The 21,032-nt window shown below is 59.7% G+C and overlaps 1 protein-coding gene across 6 annotated transcripts in view; it reads left to right on the plus strand.

The window, feature by feature from the left end:
• Positions 1–21,032, plus strand: part of TUB (TUB bipartite transcription factor) — an 80,042-nt gene that overhangs the window by 54,610 nt on the left and 4,400 nt on the right. Inside the window, exons 1-11 of one of the 6 annotated variants that reach the window (XM_053673065.1) lie at positions 731–1,054; positions 10,426–10,477; positions 10,929–11,091; positions 14,170–14,313; positions 15,730–15,951; positions 16,887–17,008; positions 17,358–17,555; positions 17,843–17,955; positions 18,770–18,884; positions 20,297–20,395; positions 20,545–20,716. In XM_053673065.1, the coding sequence (XP_053529040.1) occupies positions 1,017–1,054; positions 10,426–10,477; positions 10,929–11,091; positions 14,170–14,313; positions 15,730–15,951; positions 16,887–17,008; positions 17,358–17,555; positions 17,843–17,955; positions 18,770–18,884; positions 20,297–20,395; positions 20,545–20,716 (1,438 nt within the window). In that variant the 5' untranslated portion in view covers positions 731–1,016. Of the gene's footprint in view, positions 1–730; positions 1,055–2,161; positions 2,387–10,425; positions 10,478–10,928; positions 11,092–14,169; positions 14,314–15,710; positions 15,952–16,886; positions 17,009–17,357; positions 17,556–17,842; positions 17,956–18,769; positions 18,885–20,296; positions 20,396–20,544; positions 20,717–21,032 lie in introns of those variants that run through there. The other 5 variants (XM_037133834.2, XM_053673066.1, XM_053673064.1 and 2 more) reach the window with 5 other exon arrangements.

Below are 21,032 nucleotides of genomic sequence, written 5' to 3' on the forward strand. Positions count from 1 at the left end.
ACAGAGACCCTAGTTCCATTTCAGCTGCATCACTTCCTAGCTTTATGTCCTTGGGCATCTTAGTACTCTTGAGGGTTTATTTTCTGGGAAGTAGAGATAAATACTTGCCTCTCAAGGCTCCTGTGGAGATTAAGCAATACCTGTGGCTTTATAAGGCCTCGAGGGCAGTAGACCGCAAATGCTGCCCTTGCTTTGACTGCTGTGGGTTAGACAGGAAGAACCCCTCAGCTGGGAGGAAAGGTCTCCTTTACTAAAACCCAGTAAAGAAGGCTTCCTGGGGAAAATGACATGGGGGGGGGCAGGGAGAGAGCAGAACAGCCCGGACCTCTTTTGCTCTCTGGGGTCATCATCCCCTCCCCGCATAACCCATATGCTTCCCCCCACCCCTGCCCGCCGCCAACGTGAGCAACGGCTTCCATCCCTCAGAGGAGATAGGTAGCTGGGTGTTAGAATTATCCCCGTCTCACAGAGGACGGAACTGAGCTCGGGAGGGCTGGGGATCTGCCCAGCGACGGTGCACACCAGTGGTGGGCGCTGGTGTCGGCGCGGTCACGTGCGCAGAGCCTGAGTCCGGCGGTTTAGCGAAGGGGGCATGAACGTTTGGGATGCCAAGCCAGCCTAGGGGTGGGGTCTCCGCTGGGGCGGGGCGAGGGGGGAGGGGCTGGCGCCACTGCTGCCACGCAGGGCTCCTACCCTCCGCGCTGGCCGAGCTGCTGTAGCCACGCAGGGCGGTGGGGTCCGCCTCTCCTACTTCCACGCGCGCCGGCGCGCGCCACCCGCCCTCACACGGCTGCCCGCGCGCCCTGCCGTTTCTTTCATCTCTCCGCGCCAGCCGGCAGCTGCTCGCCAAGCCTGCGGCCAGGGCCCTGGCGTGCGGCGTGGGCCTCGGCGGGGCCCAGCGCCCCGGCCTGGGAGGATGCAGCCCGGGGTGGCCCGGGAGCTGAACAGGGCCCCCGCGCCAGCCCCCGCGGACCCCGGCCTCTGGAGCCCTAGCCGCGGCTCTGCCCCCGAGAGACATGACTTCCAAGCCGCATTCCGACTGGATTCCCTACAGGTACGCGGGTGCTGGTCCTCAAACTCCACTGCTGAGGGCATCAGTCAGGGTCCAGGGCGCCAGGCCCGGGGTGCGGGTTACTCTCTCCATTTAACCCAGAACCGGGAGCTCAGATTGGAGGCGCTTGTCCTTCCCACCCCAACTTTGGGGGCCCCAGCAGACCGAACCTGCCTCCCCTGCTCTACCCCCTTATCCTTCAGGGTTGCTGGAGGATGCCAGTGCTCTGGGCCTGCGTGGGCCTTACCGGGTCTAGCAAGTCCATGTGGCCTCCTGCGGAGATCGCGCACACTGACGTGAGCCCCCTTCTGGGCCCCGCACAGCGGCTCACTGGCCAGTATAGCTAGCACAGTCTTGGTCTGCGGCCATGCACTCACGAGACAGTGCACTGGGCCAGAGATGCTCCTGCTGGTCCATTCACATACTCAGAGTGTGAATTCCTAGAGACAGTTTTTCTGAACCACGAACCTGGGCGGCTTGTATTACACATGCACCGTGTATCCGTATACACACATGTATGCACGCATGCTCACACAAGTGCTACATATTTGTGTACATACACATATTGTATTTGGAGAGTACTTGACACTTACGACCCACTCACAAGTACTATTTATATCTGTCAGGGACTCAGAAATCCACTTGCTAATGGGACTGTATCTGGACACACACCAACACAATGCACAGAACTGCTTTTACATGCTGAAAGAGCACTCAAGAACTCAGGCACACTCAGGGAAGCACGGCCCGATGCTGTGGTGTGAGTCAGTGACAGCTGGGCTTTCCCACCTGTGAAGGTTGGGGTGAGGAAAGGTCTCCCTGGCTTCACAGAGGTGCAGGCCTTTCCCCCATTCACTCTACCCAATTCTCTCCATTACCACCGGAAAGGAGCTCATTGCCATGGCAGCGTCAGATCCTTGGCCACTCATTGGCTCCTTGGTTGCCATGGAGCTACAGGGCCCTCTCTAGGCCTCCCAGAGAGGCATGTGTGTGAAAAGGGTCCCTGACTGCTAGAGTCCACTATGTTCTGGCCCACTCAGGTGCACATGACTGTGGGTGGTAGAAACAGACCTGCAGGATCCGCCTTGTAACAGCCTGTTCTCGGGGAGGGGGGTGGACACCTGATTCCAGTTACTGATAGAAAATAATTCTGAAAGAGCTCTTCTGTGAGTCTGTCCAGACAGCATCCAAAATGGAAACCAGCTAGAACCGCCTGAGGCTTTGTTGAAGCAGATCTTTCCACGAACGAGCACCTGCCACTGGCCGAGGGATTCAAGATTTTCTTGAGAATTGGTCTCTAATCTTGACTCCTTTGGGGGCTTCATGTCTTTCCAGGTTAGAATTTGTGGGTGCCTCTCCCACCAACACACATGTGAATGCACAAGTCACATAATTTTCCTGCAGATGCACATAACCACACCTCAGTGTCTCACATAGACCCGTCGGGGGTCTGGGGCCCGGGGCCGACTCACAACAGCTGCTGCTCCGTGGGGCATGTAGGCTGGGGGCACAGGTAGTTCTGGAACATCCTGGCTTCTGAAGGTCTCATGTGGGCTGACCTTCTAGAAGACAGTGCCGCCCCACAAAGTACGATTAACCTTTTCTTGACACCTAGCAGAGGTGCTGGGACAGTGCGTGTGGGCCGAGTGGCCTCTGGTGCTGTGGTGGAAGTACCTGTGTGGGGGTTCAGGGGGTAGGGGTGGGGGCCGGCAGGCTAACTCAGGGAGGGAAAGAGCAGCACTTGTGGCTGCGGTTGGGGTGATGTGTTTAGCATCTTGCAAACTGGGGGCCAGGCTGGCTCATTGTTTAAGGAAGCCATTCCCAGGAGCCAGGGACCAAGTTGTAGAGTGATTGCACGCGTCTTAGAAAAAGGCTGCCTCTGGAAAAGTGGGTTGTCTCTGGGAAATGGTTCTGTCCACCAGTCAGTGCTCAGGGTGCTGGCATCATGCAAGGAGTGATTTGGCACTTGCCCAGCCCAGCCCCTGCCCCTGTTCCTTTCTGGGACCCACATTCCACCTTGAGTACAGCATCCTGCCACCCCTGAAACCTAGCCCTGAGGAGCAGCTTGACACTGATGTGGCCCTGCCCCGCTTGCTGTCCCCTTGCTCTGACATCCCGGCCTCCTCGCTCTGTGGCAGGGAGGGTAGGTGTGGAGCAGGGCGTGCTGCACTCAGACGTTGCCAGAATCTCTTCTGCCTCACGGGGGTCTTTCTGAGCGTGCACTGAGCCTAAGAAAGCGCTGGACGTGGGTTCTGGCTTCCAGAATGGGGAGACCTGGGCTGCGAGGAGGAGATGGACCTGCCTCTTGCATACACTTGGCTGCCGACTGCAGTCACAGCCACATGCCTGGCTGCCCACAGAGAAAACCGAGGCAGGAGGCAGGCGCTGCAGTTTACTTGCAGGTGCGGGGGATGGGCACGCGTGCATGGGCTTCGCCGTGAGGTCTCCCTGATGTCGCAGCATGTTGCTGCAATGTGTCGTTTGGTTTGGGGGTGGGGGCGAGAGGTCTACCGATTTCTCATTAGCTCTGCTGGTGGGGGTTCTGCCCCTCTGCAGGCTTGCACCTGCGCCCCCCAGGCCTGGCTCATTTCCTCGGAAACAGTGACAGTTGCTGATAATCTTCTTAAGGGTAATTGTGGCTCAGTTTTAATGATCATGGATTAATCTCACATCCTGACTTTAGAAGGAACCATTTAGTTTATAAAGTTTAACAATTGAAATAATTTGCCCTTTTTTTTCTATCATTACAACTAAGTCCATTTCTGCTATTTTCTCTTCATCTGTGTTCTTGAGGAGTATTAAATGCTCCTAGTTCATGACCTTACCACCATGAGTTGTAGATGGAACACCGAGAGTTGGGAAGGACTGTGCTGGGTGGCAGTGACAGCCACCTTGTCCTCAGGGCTGTCTTCCTGGTCCTGCTGCTGGTGCCTGGTGTCTTTCTCACCAGCCCATGAACTCCTAGACAGCAGGGACCTCATGTGGTGCCTGGCCGTGTGCCTGGCACGACCCAGCACAGGCACGATGCCCACTACTTTGAATCAAAGTGGCACCCACAGGTAGCTTTTGAGGACTTCCTGGTTTTCTGGGCTTCACCTAGGTTCTCCGCACCCGAGGGATGCGGCACTCTCCCTTCAGAGGGGCTTCCTGGCAGCTCCAGGTCAAAGAGCAAGGGTCTTGGGCTGGGAGGGTGTCCTGTGTGAGTGCTCCCTGTGTACGCCCAGGGACAGGGCGGCCTTCCGGCAGATGCCAGCTGCGACTCTTAGAAAGGGCTTCCTGAGGGGGAGCCTGAGTGTGTCTCTGGGCTCCCCTCCTCTTGGCCCTTGTGAGGACCCTCCTGCCAGTCCCTCACTCTGTGTTCCGGGGAGCAGAATGACAACTGGCTACGCAGGACTCCTGGCTCTCACAGTTCTGCCTTTGGGGAGCCCCGGTCCCCAGATGCTGTGGCCCACCACCTCACCTGGCGGTGAGAAGGGAGAAGGAGCAGAACCTGTGCTCCTAGATCCATGGGGAATCTCTCTCCACTCCTTCCCCAAGCATTCTTAGGGTGTCCTCTGCCCGGGGTGGAAGGAGCAGAAGAAACACAAGGTGGACAGGGGCCCTGTAGCTGCCCACAGCCTGCTCTGCCCGCTCCCAGCCCAGGGCCAGCAGCCGCAGGCAGCGTGTGTCCCAGGTGCAGCCGGAGCAGGAAGAGGCTGCTGTTTCCTCCCTCGGGACCCCTGCTTCCGGTCCCTCCCTGTCTGTGGGGTGGCCTTGACTCACTGACCAGGAACCTCTAGGCCTCTATAAACAAACCCCCAAGTCTTCCCTCAGGCTGACGTCAAGCGCCGTCCTGCCTGTGTGGGCAAGACCTGGGTGTTGGGGACCCACACGTGAGACTAGACCTTCCCCTGTTAGGTTTCCGCTTGTCGGAACCTTTTGCTAGCTTTTCAAGGTCTTCTGAATTCCTACTGTCTTAGCGAACAGGTTAGTACCTCGTCACCTTTGTGTCACTGGAGAGGCCTGCCATGTCTTCATGTCATTGGTAAACATGTTAACCAAGAGAAGCAAGATGCTAGAACCCTCCTGTGACTCTGGCAGAGACCTTTGAATGTTCATCTCAGTGGACTAGCGTGCCGCTTGCCCACAGGTTGTCATCGGTTGCTCGTCCCTACCGTTCCATGCAGATGCCTTTCTGATGAGCCTGAACACGTGCGCCCTGACCTGTGTGGAACTTGGGCTTCTCCTCAGGGCCACTTGCCTTCCGGCTACTCAGACCACCCCTCCAGCTGCTCAGTGAGCCCCCTTCACAGTCTTGCCAGAGACCTGAGTTGATGCACTGATCCACAGACCGCGGTTTCTTACCCATCTGAACATAAGGCTGCGTTTGCACAACTCCAGCCTCGTAGCAACTGCCCACATTCTTTTTTGTTTCAGAGAGGTCACCAGCTGTGGCTCGTGGTCCTTAGGTGCATGGCCAAGCAGCAGTGTTACCTGTGTCACTTGCTGTTAAGGAAAGAGTGAGGGGGGGGCATCTTTCCCACTGGTTCTGAAAGTCCCCAGGCAGGGCCGAGGGCCCCCCGCAGTTTTAATGCACCTGGTACAGCCGTGAGCCCTGGGGCGGGAATGGAGACACCTCACCCGAGACTCCCGTGAGCCGCGCGGCCCCTCCCTTCCGGAGCTGCCCATGCCCACCCCACCCAGTTCCCACCCACACTGCATTTCCACTGCTAGGCCAGCGATTTCCCACCTGCGTGCCGCAAGGCCTTCTAAAACATGCCCCGTACCTGACTGTTGCATCAGGCGTGCTGACCTGTTTGGTCTTAGATTGTCCGATGAGACAAGGACAACAGACAGCATAGCAATAGCTGTCCGGTGGGAATGAATCAAAATCATACCTTTTTAATAATCAGCTCGGCAAACAGTATGTTTTTGGTGTGCTGCAGACTTTCAGTCATCAGCCTGTGTGCCGTGGGGTGGCCCAGCGGACAGTCGCCGCAGCAGGCGGAGGGGGCCTGGGTGAGCTGCAGAGGCAGGGAGGGTGTCTGGCATGGGCGCAGGGGTTGTAACCAGGCACCTGGGGTGGTCTTCCCTCCCCACTTCCCTTTGCCAAGTGGGAAGGACGAAGTGGGCTGGTTGTGCCCCTTGGTTGGCCTGGTCCCCGGGCCCACTGTCAGCTTAGGTGGATTAGCTGGAGCACACAGGGTGTGTCTAAGAAGCAGGGTAGCCAGCTTCCTAAAATATCTTGGGCATGTCTCGTTTCTCCAGCCCCCGGGACGGGGGGGAGTGCACTTGCCCTCATTTGTTGTCCAGCACGACCACTTGGATTCTGTCTGGCCCCAGGGGAAGCCCAGGGACATGGAGGGACTGTCCCCCTGGGAGGCAGAGGCTCTGGGCAGAGCACACGGATTGATAGGCCAGGTTTGACCCTCATGAGCCAGAGGCCAGCGCTTTCCGGGGCCTCCCTGGCCTGGCCCCCAGCAGGAGGTGAGGGCAGGAGGCCACAGTGAGGAAGAAGCCGCCCAGCTCAGCTGGAAGACCCATCCACCGGGCCCTGCCTCCCGTCCGACGCTCCTGGCGGGGCTGCAGCTGGCAGCCTGGGCTTGGCAGTGATTCCATAAGTGGAGCCCGAGTCGTTAAAAAGCCATTACTGTCTCCTCTCGTGGTTGGTGTTTCGCATGAACAGCGCCTGTCAGAAACGGGGACTGGGCGTGCTGGTGAGCAAGGAAGGTGTGGAGAAAAGGTGCTGGAGTGGGAGATGAGAAGGCAGACCGGTCCGATGGGGGGCGGGGGCTGGGCCTGCTGAGGAGGGGCGGGGGCGGGAGCTGCGGCTCTGTTCTCCCCGGAGACAGGCGTCGTCAATGTCCTCGTCCTCCACTGCACGCTGCTGTTACTCACCAGGGACGATGCAGTGTGCTCCAGACACATCTGTGTCAGGCAGGAACCCACCGCCAGGGACACGCTGGTCCCTGCTTGGTGACTGTGGTCCGCTCGGACCTGTGCAGCTCCGCTAGGAACACTGCGCTGTGCTGGGGACCCCTTCACCCGACCCCCGCGGTGCCCGCTCCTGGAGCGACCTCCTGTAGGTGGATTGCTGTTGGCCTGGGGGAGGGGTCTTGCGTGACCAGACGTGCTCACAGTCACCAGCACGCGTTGCTCCTCCCCAGCAGACGCCGCAGCCCCGCACCCCTTTTCCCCACCGCTCTGCCACCCCTGGCGGTGGAGGGGGGTGGGGCAGCTCACTGGGCGCTGCAGGACACCCGAGTTTCTGGAATTCTCTAGAAGCCCAGCCCCTGTAGTCGCCCATCCACTCTGAAGGCCTGTGGTTAAGTCTGTTCTATCTGTAATCTTATCTGGGGACTTGCGTTACTATTTTTTCTTTTTAAATTGATTTTACAGAGAGAGAGAGAGGGAGGAAGGGACAGAGAAACACATTGATCTGTTGTTCCACCTATTCGTGCACTCACTGGTTGTTTCTTGCATGTACTCTGACCAGGGGTCAAACCTGCAGCCTTGGGCCCCGGCTGGTGTGGCTCAGTGGTTTGAGCCCAGGCCTGCAAACCGAAGGGTCCCTGGTTTGATTCCCAGTCAGGGCACATGACTGAATTGCAGGCCAGGCTCCCAGGAGGGGGCGCACGAGAAGCAACCACACATTGATTTTATTCTCCTTTCTCTTTCTTTCTAAAAATAAAAATAAATAAAATCTTTTTAAAAAAACCCTGCAACCCTGGTGGATCAGGACAGCTGAGCTACTAGCCAGGGCAGGGCGCATGGGCACCTGCGTCATTGAAGCCGGCAGCTCTCTGTCCTTTGCCCCCCATCAGGAAATGGAGGTGGGGACAGAGGAAAAGGAAGTGACGGTATCATGGAAAACAGCCCCCTTCCCTGGGTGCAGCCTGGTGGTGAGGAAAGCCCGTGGCGAGGGGAGGGGAACAGTGATTTGTGGCAGGAAAACACCACCCACCACGGATAAGGGCCTGGGGGGGCACCGGACAGTGAAGGCCATGGCTGGCAGCCTCTTCTGTCAGTCAGGCACCACTGGGACCCAGAAGTTCCACGGTGGCTTTGCTAATGTGAGCTTTCCTCTCAGCTGGACATCCCCTTTTCTAAACACCCCGACTTGTGCACCGGAGAAGTCATTTTCTCCTGTTCAGCCAAGCCCAGTGTCGGCAATGACCCAGACGGCGGCCCTCGGCCCCTGTCCCTGCCCTGCGAGAGTGTAGGCGGCTGGCATCATCCCCGTTAGCCATGGGCAGCCTTTCTCAGGGGCAGGAAGGGGAGCCAGCGCCGCGCTGTGGAGGCGCCACAGCTCCTGTGGCCAGGCCGGGAGCACGCGCCCGAGGTTGCGGGCTCAGAGCCTGGCGAGCAGAGCACAGCTGGGCCCCAGGCCCATTGCTCCTGTCAGCCAGGTGTCACACAGAGCCAGCTGCAGTTTGTCGGCGTCACGGACACTGTGGATGAGTGCGCACTCCTCGGCCTGCAGACCATGACGGACGGTGCTTGCGGGACCGGCCCTTCGAGGGCAGTGTGCAGGCAGAAGCTTTGCCTCTCTCTGTGTTATTCAGGCAGGGCCGGGATTCAGGTGGAGAGACAGGTGGAAGAGCTGTAGTTTCCCAGACCTGGCAGGGCCCGGGCACCTTGCTCACTTTGGCACCTTCCCCCTTCCTTCGGCAGCCCTGCCGCTGCCCTCCAGCCCATGTGCGTGCCTTCTGTGACGGGACACTCACCGTCCCAGCCAGCCGGAGCTTTTTGGAGGAGCTGGGTCCCTGCCACCTGGTCCTGGCAGTGCCCTCAGGGGGTCCCAGTGCTCCTGTGTGCTGCTGTTAGGCAGGTGGGTGAGGGTAGGGAGACTGAGGTCTCTGAGCAGTGTTCTCTCCGGTGCTGGGGCAGCTGGGGTTTTGGCGAATAAGGCTGTTCTGTGCATAGACCCAGATCACAGTGGGGCTCCTCTGAGTGCAGAGGGGCCCATGCATCTCGGGAAAGGTCCTCCCGGATGGTAAGGCAGTAAGATGCTGGCAGTTTAAAATATGCAGAGTCCTCATCGGCTGTGGCTAGGGAGGTGTGTGGTGGGCTGTCTGTGATCATGGACTTCCTGCCCCTCTCTGGCCAGCCCCCCGAGCCACAGAGATGCGATAGTTTGAATGAGCTCAGGGGACATTTCGGGTCAGTGATTATCTCAGCCAGGAGGGCTGCTGCTGCTGCCGCCAGGAGGAGGTGGAGATGGCTCCGCCGTGGCCCGGGGGCGATCTGACCTCCTCTTCCCTCTCCACACACAGTGCTCCCCTGCACACAAGCACGCCTGCCTCTTACACAGTTGTGTGCATGCATATATACCCAGGTACCTGCTCACCCAGGTAGATGCACTCACACTTTCGGACACCTTCAGGCGTGTGCACACAGGCATGAGATAGCTGTACAGCCTCACACACAGACCTCGTGCATCGGGCGTGTGACTGGCCAGGGCTGTCTGGGGGTTCCCACAGCTCAGCCCCTCAGGCTCCAGCCCTACCCCAGGCAGCTGCCTGACCTTGGGTTATAGAATTTGGGGTCCAGGGCCCAGGGCCCAGGTATGTCTTGGACTAGAAAGAAGATTTAGTGGTTTGAATTACTAGCTCCCTTCTTGTACCCTGCCTTCCTGGGAGGTAGGGCCAGTGTGGGTGAGGCGGCGCCGCCTGTCCCAGCACCTTGGGGATTCCAGGCTTTGGCGTCCTGCTGCTGCCTGGTGCCGTGTCTGCGCCATGTGGTTGGTTGCTGGCCCCCATGTTGATGTGCACTGTCTGCTCTAAAGACACCAGCCCCACCAGCCCTAGCCCTGCCCTGAGCGACTGATTGGTTGCTTGGCCTCACTCCCCCTAATGAGGGGACCCTCAGCCCCAGGGAGCAGTGTCAGCGCTGCTCTGCCACCTGGAGAGCCAGGAGTTTGCTTTGGGCACATGGGGCAAGGGTCTGCCCCTGAGGACCTAGCTTTCTCCAGAAAGGACGAAAGATAAGGGGACGAGCTGCTGAGACCTGGGAGGGGGCCCAAGGGGGCCATCCCTGGTCTGAAGCCTTGGCCTTGGCTTGTGCCTGATGCCTCAACAGGTCCCCCTGGAACCCAGCCAGGCCCTGCCCACAGGCCCAAGGGGAAAGTGTCCTGTGCTCACGGAGGCCAGGCCAACGGGGAGTCCTTGGGGCAGCGGGGATCCCAGCAGATGAGCTCCCAGAGCGGCAGAAATATGGCTTGGGCCTCTCTGTCTTGAGCTGGTTCCCAGGCACTAGCCTTTCCCTTCCTCTCCCCCATGTGGACAGCAGCCTTGCCAGGAGGGGTCTAAAGAGCCCAGATGTGCCGGGTGGGCTCTGGGCGACACCCTGGCACCTCGTGGACAGTCCCTGAGTGCCCCTCTCTCCCTCTGCAGTGTCTTAGATGATGAGGGCAGCAACCTCAGGCAGCAGAAGCTTGACCGGCAGGTGAGTGAGGCCAGGGCCGGGTGGAAGGGTAGCCAGCCCTCGCCATCCCGGCCAGAGTCTGGGCTGGGATATTCGGGGCATGGAGTGGGGGCTGTCCCCATTCTGGGGGGATCCTGACTGGTGGGGAGTGGGCCCTCCTGGAAGCAGCTCTCTCCTTTACCTGACCAGCCTGGACACAGACCAGCACATGGGGCTTCTGCTAGTGGGCAGCTGGGGGCTGCGGTGGGAGGCTGCGTGTCCATGCTGCAGCCCTGCCAGGACAGCTCTGAGTTTTGCTTCCTTCTCCTGGACTCCACATCCTGGGGCACCAGGGACATGCGGCCTTGGCTCTGAGTGGGCTTTGGCCCCCCTTGGGACCTCCAGAACGGTGTGGGCGCCCAACCTCTCAGGGGAGGCAGTGGGCTGCCCTCTGCAGCCCGGTGACCTCTGTGCCTGTCCGCCGCCTCTGCAGCGGGCCCTGCTGGAGCAGAAGCAGAAGAAGAAGCGCCAGGAGCCCCTGATGGTGCAGGCCAATGCCGACGGGCGGCCCCGGAGTCGGCGGGCCCGGCAGTCGGAGGAGCAAGCCCCCCTGGTGGAGTCCTACCTCAGCAGCAGCGGCAGCACCAGCTACCAAGGTACGGCCTGCCCTCGGGACAGCCAGCAGGAGGCCCCGTGCTGATCCGGGTGGCCAAGGGTCCTCTGCAGGCATGTGCAGGCTGAGCCTGGCACCTGGGGCCCTGGGCTCCTGGGTCAGGGTGCTGGAGCCAGAAGCTAAAACCTGGTGGATCTGGGAGGTCAGAAGTCCAGGTTTCTGACCTGGAGAAGTTCACTGAGAGGAGGCAGCAGCTCCTAGGAGCAGAGCCAGCCACTCCCCACCATGTTCTGCCTCCCGAGAACAATCCGTCCTAACAGTCCACACCAGCTCCCAGCTCGTGTCTCCGTAGACAGACACACACCGCCCTTCTCCCTGGGCCCCCTGCACCTTCAGTCGGCCTGGCTTCTGACCTGCAGGGCCCTGCTTGTGCCGTGATGCCCAGCAGCCTCCAGCTCTCCCATCTTTGCACACTCACTTCTCCGCAGAGCCCATGGGTTGGAGGTGGGGAGAAGATTCTCTGCAGCTCATGGGGTGGGAGCAGGGGTGGCTCCCTGAGCTAGGGACCCCCTCTCCTGTAGGTCAGGGTAAGAGTACCCAGGGCAGAAACGAAGGGTTGGTGTCCCTGATCCCAAAGGCGGACCTCGGACCCAGTCCCCCCCACCCCGTCCCCCGCTGGTACAGGTAATCCCAGGGACTTTTCCGTCAGATAGTAGTTTTGAGAAGGTGGCCCCTGGCCTTTGCAGTTGGAAGGAACCCCAGATTCTTCAGGACCTACAGCCACTTGGAGCTGCTGGAAGCTGCCTGTCAGCTCAGGGCTAACGGTTCTCACCTAACTGCTGGCCCCACCCCCACCCGCCACCCCTGGCCCCAGCCCCACAGCGTCTTCGGGGCCTCAGGTTCCGCCAGTTCTCTGCCTTGGAAGGCAGCACCTAGTGCCGAGCGCTGGCGCAGCACCCTGGACGAGGCATCTGCCAGCAGCACAGCATGGTGCTAGGCACTCCGCCTGCATTATTTCATTCATTCCTCACAGTAACTCATTGCCGCCCATGATCCATAAGCATTTGCGCTCCAGGGGTGCCACCGATTTGTCCCTGGCACATTGCTAGTGAGCATTGGGGCAAGGCTTTGAACCCAGGCCCGTCGGACTCTAAACTGCCTTCCCACCTGTGCTAAAGTTAAAGTTGCCTCCCAGATGGAAGGTCTGTCGTAGTAATTCTGTGTGGGTGTCTGCACCCAGGGCCTCACCGGTGTGTCGGTGCTCCGTCTGAGAGGCCCTGCAGAGGAAGGGCACAGGGACCTGGGCCGAGCACTGGGGCCTCAGACGGCAGCTCAGGCTGCTCCACACAGACCCAGCCCTTTCCTGGCCGACACCCCCTCCCTCTGCCCTGGTGAGTGCTGTCCCACGGGTAGCAGGGGTGCCCTGCAGAGAGGATACCTGCTGTTGTGCAGCCTGGCCTGCTGCCCTGTGGGCAGCACAGCCCAGCTCTGCCAAGCCCAGCACCTGGCAGTTCAAGGCGGCGCATGGGCTGGGAGCCTGCTCCTGGGGCTCCAGGCTCTGCCAGTTTGGGCTACGGGCCAGCATCTTGAGGCTTTGAGAGATTCTGAGACATCGCTGATGTGCAGTCATTCTGGCAGGAGTTTCTTGAGCCCTGAAGTGTGGGTCAGGCCCACAGAAAGGACCAATCAGAAGACGGAGTTTCTGGTCATGCCGCTGCCAGCCACCTGCTCCCTGGTGACTGGGAGCAAGACTCCGACCCTCTCTGGGTTTGCTGCCTCTCCTGCAAATGAGGAAAATTCTCTGTCTCCAGACTTTGAACATTGAAGCAGCTCTTGTGTGTTTCAAGGTCTGGCCAGCGGCATGCTACTCTCTGCCGAGAGTCCAGAGCAGGCTGGGTCATGCTGCTTCTCTTGCTTCGCTGAGAGGTGGACACAGCCCTGACGAGGCTGCTGTGCAAAGGGGTTGGCTGGCCTGCCTGCCTGGGACTGCTGTTAGAGCACCTGCCTGCAGCACCAGCTGCCTCCTGTGCTGCCCTCTGCTGGCTCTTGGTGTTAAATACAAGGGGAGTTGGACAAAAATCAGAACTGATGGGTTTACCCTCGTAAACCCTTTTTGGCCCGCTGGCTAAGCTCATTCACGTTATATATTCATCCAGCCCCTAAATGCTTACTGAGGGCCCACTTTGCGTCAGTTCCAGATCAGAGGCCAGGGACCCAGGGTGAACACAGACAGGCATGGTCACTGTTCTCTTGGGGACCTTACCGCCTGTCATAGGTGTGCTGTTCGGGAAGAGTCCAGGCGGTGTGGGTGAAGGGCAGAGCCCCTGCTCCCAGAGCGGAGGTCGGGGAGGCTGCCTCCGGGAGCCGGGCCTGCAGAAGGAAGGGGGCCGGCGGGGGAGGTGGTAGTCAGGTGGGCTGTGCAGGAGTGGGACGGCCAGAGGGAGTCCAGTGGGCATGAGGCACTGAAAGAGTGTGGTGTGCCTGGGGACGTGGGGCAGGGGGCCTGGAGGGGAGGTGTGTGAGCAGTTAGGCTGAGGCCAAGGGGAGGAAGTTGGAGGAACCAGACTTACAGGAGAACGTTGGTCTTTGTCGCGCGTAAGAGCCATGAGAAACCGATCTGGGACTCGGGGTTCAGACATGGGGAGAGCGTGGAGGCCACCCAACTGCGAGCCTTCCGAGGCCTCTTCAGTGCGTGCAGCTCCCCGAGTCCCGAATGGCGGTCCTGCCTCAGGGCGCTCTGCTCCCCGGGCTGTGTGCTTGCTCTAGCTGTGGTCTTTTCCAAGATGTGCAGCCTTTTCTTTGTCTATCACCTCTGATGACCCACATTCTCCCAGACACTCTCCCTCCCGCTGCCCAGGCCCAAATGGTTTGCTGGTCCAGAGCTTCAACGACCCTGCTTCTTGGTTGATGGTGGAACGGGCAGGCTTTTGACTGTGTCACACTGGGCTGGGGGGTGCCACCTTCAGCACCTGCACCTGGTAGAGATTTGGGGGAGGGGGTACAGAGGCCCTGCCAGGGCTCAGTGGTGGTGGTGCTGGGGGCTGGGAAATGTGCTGAGGAGTGTGAGGAGCTCTGGTCTTACCTAGTGCCTGTCTCTCTGTCTCGGCTCTTTCCTAAGCAGTTCAAGAGGCTGACTCACTTGCTAGTGTGCAGCTGGGAGCCACCCGCTCAACGGCACCAGCTTCAGCCAAGAGAACCAAGGCAGCAGCAGCCACGGGGGGCCAGGGCGGGGCCTCGAGGAAGGAGAAGAAGGGGAAGCATAAAGGTTGGCTCGCCCTCCCTGCAGCTCTGCACCAGAGCCTGGTCCCTACTGAGGGTTGGGGGAGGCTTATCTTCCTGAGGGGGGGGGCGGGGGGGGCACAGTGGGAGGTCCTGGTGAAGGCACCAGGTGCACTCAGGGCCCCACACAGCTGGCTGGCTCACAGGCCTCATCTGGCTCCTGGAGCTCCTGGGTGGCCTGTGGGTGTGTGGCAGGCCCTCCAGGTGGCCAGGAAGTGAAGTCCAGCCCTGCTGTGGCCCCGGAGCCCCTGCCCAGCTCGAGAACCCTCACCTCCATACTGACCCAGGACACTTCGTCCCGTGGGGCCTCCTGCCTCCCAGGCAACCCAGCCCAGGCAGCCTCCCAGCCATCATGGGGGCTCCTTGACTCTCGTCCCAGGTCCACTCTCTAGCCCCGCACACCAGTCTGTCTCCCTGCTCCTCTACCTCTAAAGAGATCCTCAGCCATCAAGGGTGGTTACAGTGGCCCCTGCCCCGAGTCCCATCTCCAGGCCTCTGGTCATGATGGGACAGTGGGCTGCCGGGTCCGTGGGCTTCTGGAGCTGACTGCTGCTTTTAGGACAGCCCACCCACTCAAGGCGGCTGCCATCTATGGGGGCCAGGCCTTGCTTTTGTTACTGAAGCTGTGGCAGCTTGGGGAGGAAGGATGACATGGGGTGGGAGAGCCTCCATTTGGGAAGGCGAAGGTCTGCCAGCCTCAACCTCTTTCAAGGGGCTGTGTGTGTGTGTGTGTGTGTGTGTGTCTTTTAAAAGATCTTATTTTTTTAGAGAGAGGGGAAGGGAGGGAGAAGGAGGGAGAGAGACATCAACATGTGGTTGCCTCTCTAGTGCCCCCTACAGGGGACCTAGCCCGCAACCCAGGCATGTGCCCTGACTGGGAACTGAACTGGTGACCTTTTGCTTCACAGTCCGGCAGTCCATCCACTGAGCCCCAGCAGCCAGGGCAGGGGCCCCGTATGTTTCTAATGGTGTGTGAGTTTACTGTGTGCGTGTGTGTGTCTGAGAGCGAAAGAACACCAGCACTAAGGAGCTGCCCACGTCTGTGAACGAGAGGTGGTCTGCGGCCCGGATGGGTCCTTTCTCTGCACCTTGTCTTTCTCACCGTGCGGTTGGTGTGCAGATGTCCTGCCATCTTCCTAGGGGTATGAAGCACTTCACACCAACCCTCGGCAGCTGATGTGGGGGAACAGCACAAGCAACAAAACCTGTGTCCTATCACAGCTTACCCATCTTTGATAGTGACACCTTGCTGACGGCAATCACTTGTTTTTAAAGTCAGCTTTGCAAATAGTTCTGCAGAGGGTCCCCCTACTCACCCCTCACCCACTTCACGGACATCTGTGGCTCCAGCTCTCCCCCCCCTCCCCACCCGGCGGGACTCAGGAGTGCCCGTGGCCTGCAGGCACCGGCGGGCCAGTGGCTCTGGCAGAAGACAAGTCTGAGGCCCGAGGCCCAGTGCAGATCCTGACTGTGGGCCAGTTGGACCACGCCCAGGACGCGGGGGAGACAGCAGCTGGTGGGGGCGCACAGCCCCGCGGGCAGGACCTCCGTGCCACGATGCTGAGGAAGGGTGAGCCCTGTGGGGGTCCAGCGACACCCCCAAAGCTCAGTCCCAGGTTCTCAGGTACACCCTTCTTGGGGAGCACAACCTTCCTGTGTCTATTCCAACCCCTCCCAAACCTGGTGGGGGGCACAATCGGAGACCAGTGAGAAACTGGGGCAGGGGCTCCTGAAGGCCACGTTAAAAGAAAGCAGCATGAACTAGGGTAACCAGCCCTGTCTTCCCCATCCATATCGCCTGCCCCAGGGAGGCCCAGGTCTGGGGGCAGGTTTCCTTCCCCTTCGGTTCCTTTGAAAAAGCTCCTTTTGTACAACGTTCCCCTGTCTCTGAGCTAGAGGAGCAGGGCCTGGATGCCAAGAGGCAGGGCGATGCTCCCAGGAAACTTGCTGCCCAGGTAGTTCCTCCACCAGGACCCCTGCCCCAGGGAGACCTGGCATGGGATGGCGGCAGGAAGCCCAGCAGTGCCCCACATTCTGAGCAGTTGGATCAGGGACAGCTTCCCAGAGAAAGGGCCGCTGGGGTAACATGAGGCTGGAGACAGCATTCGAGTGGGGAGATGCACACAGAGGCCCACGGGCAGGCCGGGGAGAGGAAGCTTCAGCCCCGCACGTCAGGCCGAGAGAGAGGCTGGGCCTTCTCCAGACAGGTGCCTGCCAAGGCCTTTGGTAACCCTGAAATGGGGGCTCCCAGCACAGGGTCAGCTCCTCAGGCTGCTACCCAGCAGATGGGCATGGTGAGGGCTGGAGAGCAGGCATCTGATGGAGGGACAGCACTGAAGCTGGGGGTGCCAGCTTCACTGGTACGGTTCGTGCCAGTCCCAGAGTGCGTGTCCTCATGTATATGGGGATGTGTGTGGGGGTGTGTGCACGAATGTGCGCGTGCATGTTCGGCCTGTGCGTGTGCACACACGCAGGTGTGGATGGCTTGGTGCCTGGGAACAGATGTCTGTCTGGGTGTGCATGACCCGCCATCCCTTCCTGCCCTTCCACCTGGCCCAGGTGTCTCCAGCAGCATGAGCTTTGAGGAGGAGGAGGACGATGAAGACGAGAACAGCTCCAGCTCCTCCCAGCTAAACAGCAACACCCGCCCCAGCTCCGCTACTAGCAAGAAGTCCACCAGGGTGAGTGAGGAAGGACAGCAGCGTGTGCACGGGGCTGGTCATCCAGCTGGAGCGCGATGAGCATGGAGAGACACGGTGACTGGCTCGCCAGGCTGCTCTGGCCAGGCTGCTCTGCCTGGCTCCCCTGTCCTCCCGCCCTCCCATTCTCTTCAGCCAGGCTGGGAGGGCAGGGGAGCCAGGGTCCAGCAGGATGACCTCTGAGAACCTGCCCCCAGGTGTGGAGGAGGGAGGGAAGGGCTCTGCCCCATGTCCCACGACCACCACATTAGGGGTCAGCTGTGGACCCCAGGCCCCCAATTGCAGCTGCTCAGGGTCCCCAGGGCTCAGGCTCCTGCTCTCTCTCCCACAGGAGGCAGCCTCGGCCCCCAGCCCAACAGCCCCAGAGCCTTCAGTGGAAATTGAGGTCCAGGATCTTGAGGAGTTTGCACTGAGGCCGGCCCCCCAGGGCATCACCATCAAGTGCCGCATCACGCGGGACAAGAAGGGGATGGACCGAGGGATGTACCCCACCTACTTCCTGCACCTGGACCGAGAGGACGGGAAGAAGGTGAGGCTGGCCTGGGCATGCGTTCACCTGGGCAGGCGGGGGGTCCTGGGGGCTGGAATGTGGCCGGCGCTTGAGATCCAACACTGACCTCTCAGTTCCCCCAGAGACAGATGCCCTGGAGCCTGGTCTCAGCGCAGTCTTGTGTTTGCCAGTGTGCATGTGTGTGTGTGTGTGCGTGCGCAATGTATTCAGAGCTGATGGAGAGTCCCCGTGTGAGTGCCTCTGATTGTGTGCAGACCAGAGGCTGGAAGGTGGACCTGGAAGGTGACCTTGCTCTACCCCCCAAGGTGTTCCTCCTGGCGGGAAGGAAAAGAAAGAAGAGTAAAACTTCCAATTACCTCATCTCCGTGGACCCAACAGACTTGTCTCGAGGAGGGGACAGCTACGTGGGGAAACTGCGGTACCAGCTCCCCCCCGCCCCCCGCCCCCCGGGAAGGGGTTGGGGCAGGCTCTCTGTCTAGAAGGCACCTTGTCCTGGTCTAGGGCAGGAGTCAGATCCTCTCTTTGGATCTTTTTGTCTCTCAGGTCCAACTATTAGCTCCATGCCAGCCTTGACCCAGCCTGGGAGATGGGCCTCATACACCCTGCCCTGAGCTGCCCCCAGCTGGAGGGTGGGGGGCACAGGCCCACCTAGAGTGAGAGAGCAAACCCCAGGATGTCACTGATGATGTAGGCCACCATGGAGGGGTCACCTTGGCCCGTGGCCAGAGCTGAGAGACAAGGCTGAGAGTGAGTCCTTGGTGGAAGCGAGAGCAACCCTGGGGTGCGGGGAAGGCTCTGAGCTCACCCGGGGGAAAAGGGTTTGCTGAGCAACAGTGCCAGGTTTGGGGAATATAAATCAAGCTTAGAAGTAAGAAAGCCATGGAGATGGGGCTGGCCCAAGACTCACAGGCTGGCTAGGACAGACAGACGGTCCCCTCCGCTGTCCTGCCAGGTACCATTCCATGCACTCACAGCTGTACCTCCAGGGAGACATTCTGTGGAACCCAGACCTCCCAGATGTCCCTCACTGCACCCAGATGCTCTTGCATTCAACTCGGAGCAAGTCCAGGCCCTTTGCCCTTAAAGAGGGGAGTTCAGTGAGCAGTGCGCCCCCAGGTGGACTCCCAGCTCTGCCCAGAGCGCTTTGCAGGCCCCTCCCAGGACACATGCATAGCCATTTGCTGCCCTGGGGCAGGGGGTGCGTGGCCCTGTGCTGACTGCCTGTTCTGCAGGTCCAACCTCATGGGCACTAAGTTCACTGTGTATGACAATGGGGTCAACCCTCAGAAGGCACCTTCTCCTCTGGAAAGCGGAACTTTTCGTCAGGAGCTGGCAGCTGTGTGTTACGTGAGTCCTGGGTCCCTGGGTCCCTGGTCCCCAAGTTACACATGACACTCGGCCTTGCTGCCTCACCTGTGGGCTGTCCTTGGTTCATTGGCACCTGCCTGCAAGAGCTGTGGGGCCTGGGCGTCCCGGAATGCAGGGGCAGGAGGCCTGGGCTCTTGTCTGTGCGTCCCTTCACACCTGCCCGGCCCAGGGCAGGGACTCCAAGGCCCTTTGCATTACAGCCTCACTGCATGCTCAGTCTGAGAGCTCCATCCTGTTTTATTATCACGTAGATGAGGAAACTGAAGCACAGAGATTGGGTCACTTGCCAATGTCACACAGCCATACTGGAATACAAAATCCTGGGATTTCACTCCATTTAAAAATGAGGGATTGGGCACTCCACACCCCCTCTTCACACCCTCCCCCCCCCCCCCCCCCCCCCCCCCCACTTCATTGGGAATCCACAGCTGTTGCGCTGTTTTTGTACAATCCTATGGTGCCACCTGCTGGTCAACTTTGGGGAGGCAGTCCGAATTGCTTCAAACCTGAGCGCCAACTATTCCAAGTACTGTTGGAGGCACTGATGATGTCGTAATGAACAAGAGAGACATAATTTATACTCTTACAGGACTTAAACTCATAGTAGGGGAGGGGAGATACTCTATAGTATACTCATAGTAGGGGAGGGGAGATACTCTATAGTATACACATAAGCAAAAATAAACACATTCCTGATAAATGCTAAGATGAAAAAATAAAACAGGGAAGAGGGAGGTCTGTGGAGTGTGCAGGTGTGGATGAGCTCTGAGGAAGGCTGCCGGGACAGCCTCGCTGAGGCAACCCTGGGTCGCGCCCAGAAGGGAGAGGGGCGGGCAGTGTCTGCGGGCAGGGGGGGGGGGGGGTGAGGGGAGGAGGCAGCAGGGCTGCATCCTGGGAGGCTCCCTGCAGGCTGAGGTAAGACCTTCGGTGCTCACCCTACACCAGGGAGGAAAACCATGGGACTTACTGGACGGCTTGCTGCTGTGGGAGACCAGGTGACAGGGAGGAGGGGAGAGGGGTCAAGGATGGAAACAAGGAGACCTCTGCAGTCTGTTACTGGGGCCTCAGTGCGAGACGGTGGTGGTGAGGAGTGATTGGATTCTTGCTGACTGGACGGCGTTAGCTGATGGGTTGGAGGGTGGGATGTAAGAGGGAGGTGTCTGGCAGGACCCAGGTGGTCTGCCTGAGTTGCTGTGAAGTGAGTAGGAGGACTAGGGGGGGTGCTAGTTTGGGCAGAGACTCAGGAGCTGGACTCTGGACATGCTGAATTGAGGGATGCCCCTTCAACGTTCAAGTGCAGATGTTGAGAACTAGCTCATCATTTTTATTCCCTTTCGGCCTCCCCCTAGTAGTAAGTAGAGTCCTTGGGTGGCCCCCGTTCTATTTCCCAGGAGACGAACGTCCTGGGTTTCAAGGGGCCGCGGAAGATGAGTGTGATTGTCCCCGGCATGAACATGGTCCACGAGAGAGTCTGCATCCGGCCCCGAAACGTGAGTTCCTGCCCCTCCCCCACCGCCCAGCCTCTGCGTATGCAAAGCCCTGGACATCTAGGGAAGTCTAAGGATGCCAGACGCGAGCCCTGGGCTGGGCACGTGCCGAGAGGCCTGAGCCTGGCTCAGAGGCGTGTCTGCTCTCCCAGGAGCACGAGACACTGCTAGCGCGCTGGCAGAATAAGCACACGGAGACCATCATCGAGCTCCAGAACAAGACGCCCGTCTGGAATGACGACACTCAGTCCTACGTACTCAACTTCCACGGGCGCGTCACACAGGCCTCCGTAAAGAACTTCCAGATCATCCATGGCAATGACCGTGAGTGTTCCAGCCCTTACCCATTGCTGTCCACATACTAGCCAGGGTTCTGAGCTCAGGGTTCAGCTCACCAGCCCCGCCCGCATAGGCTAATGCCTAAGGACACTGGTTGCATGGCTGGGAGGCCCTGGAGGGACCTTCTCTGGAGCCCTGACCTGATTCTGGGCACCCAGCAGTCTCAGGTGTGGGAATACCCCTGGGGATGGACTCGCTCCTTCCCCATCTCCCGGTGTCTGCGTGCGTCTTTCTCCTTGGCCATTTGCTCCCTCCCGCCTGCACTTCTGCCACTTGGTCTGTGCGTTATCTCCTTTGGGGC

This window comes from Artibeus jamaicensis, unplaced genomic scaffold, assembly GCF_021234435.1.
Source record: "Artibeus jamaicensis isolate MK-2021 breed Jamaican fruit bat unplaced genomic scaffold, CSHL_Jam_final contig_797, whole genome shotgun sequence".
Lineage (NCBI taxonomy): Eukaryota > Metazoa > Chordata > Mammalia > Chiroptera > Phyllostomidae > Artibeus > Artibeus jamaicensis.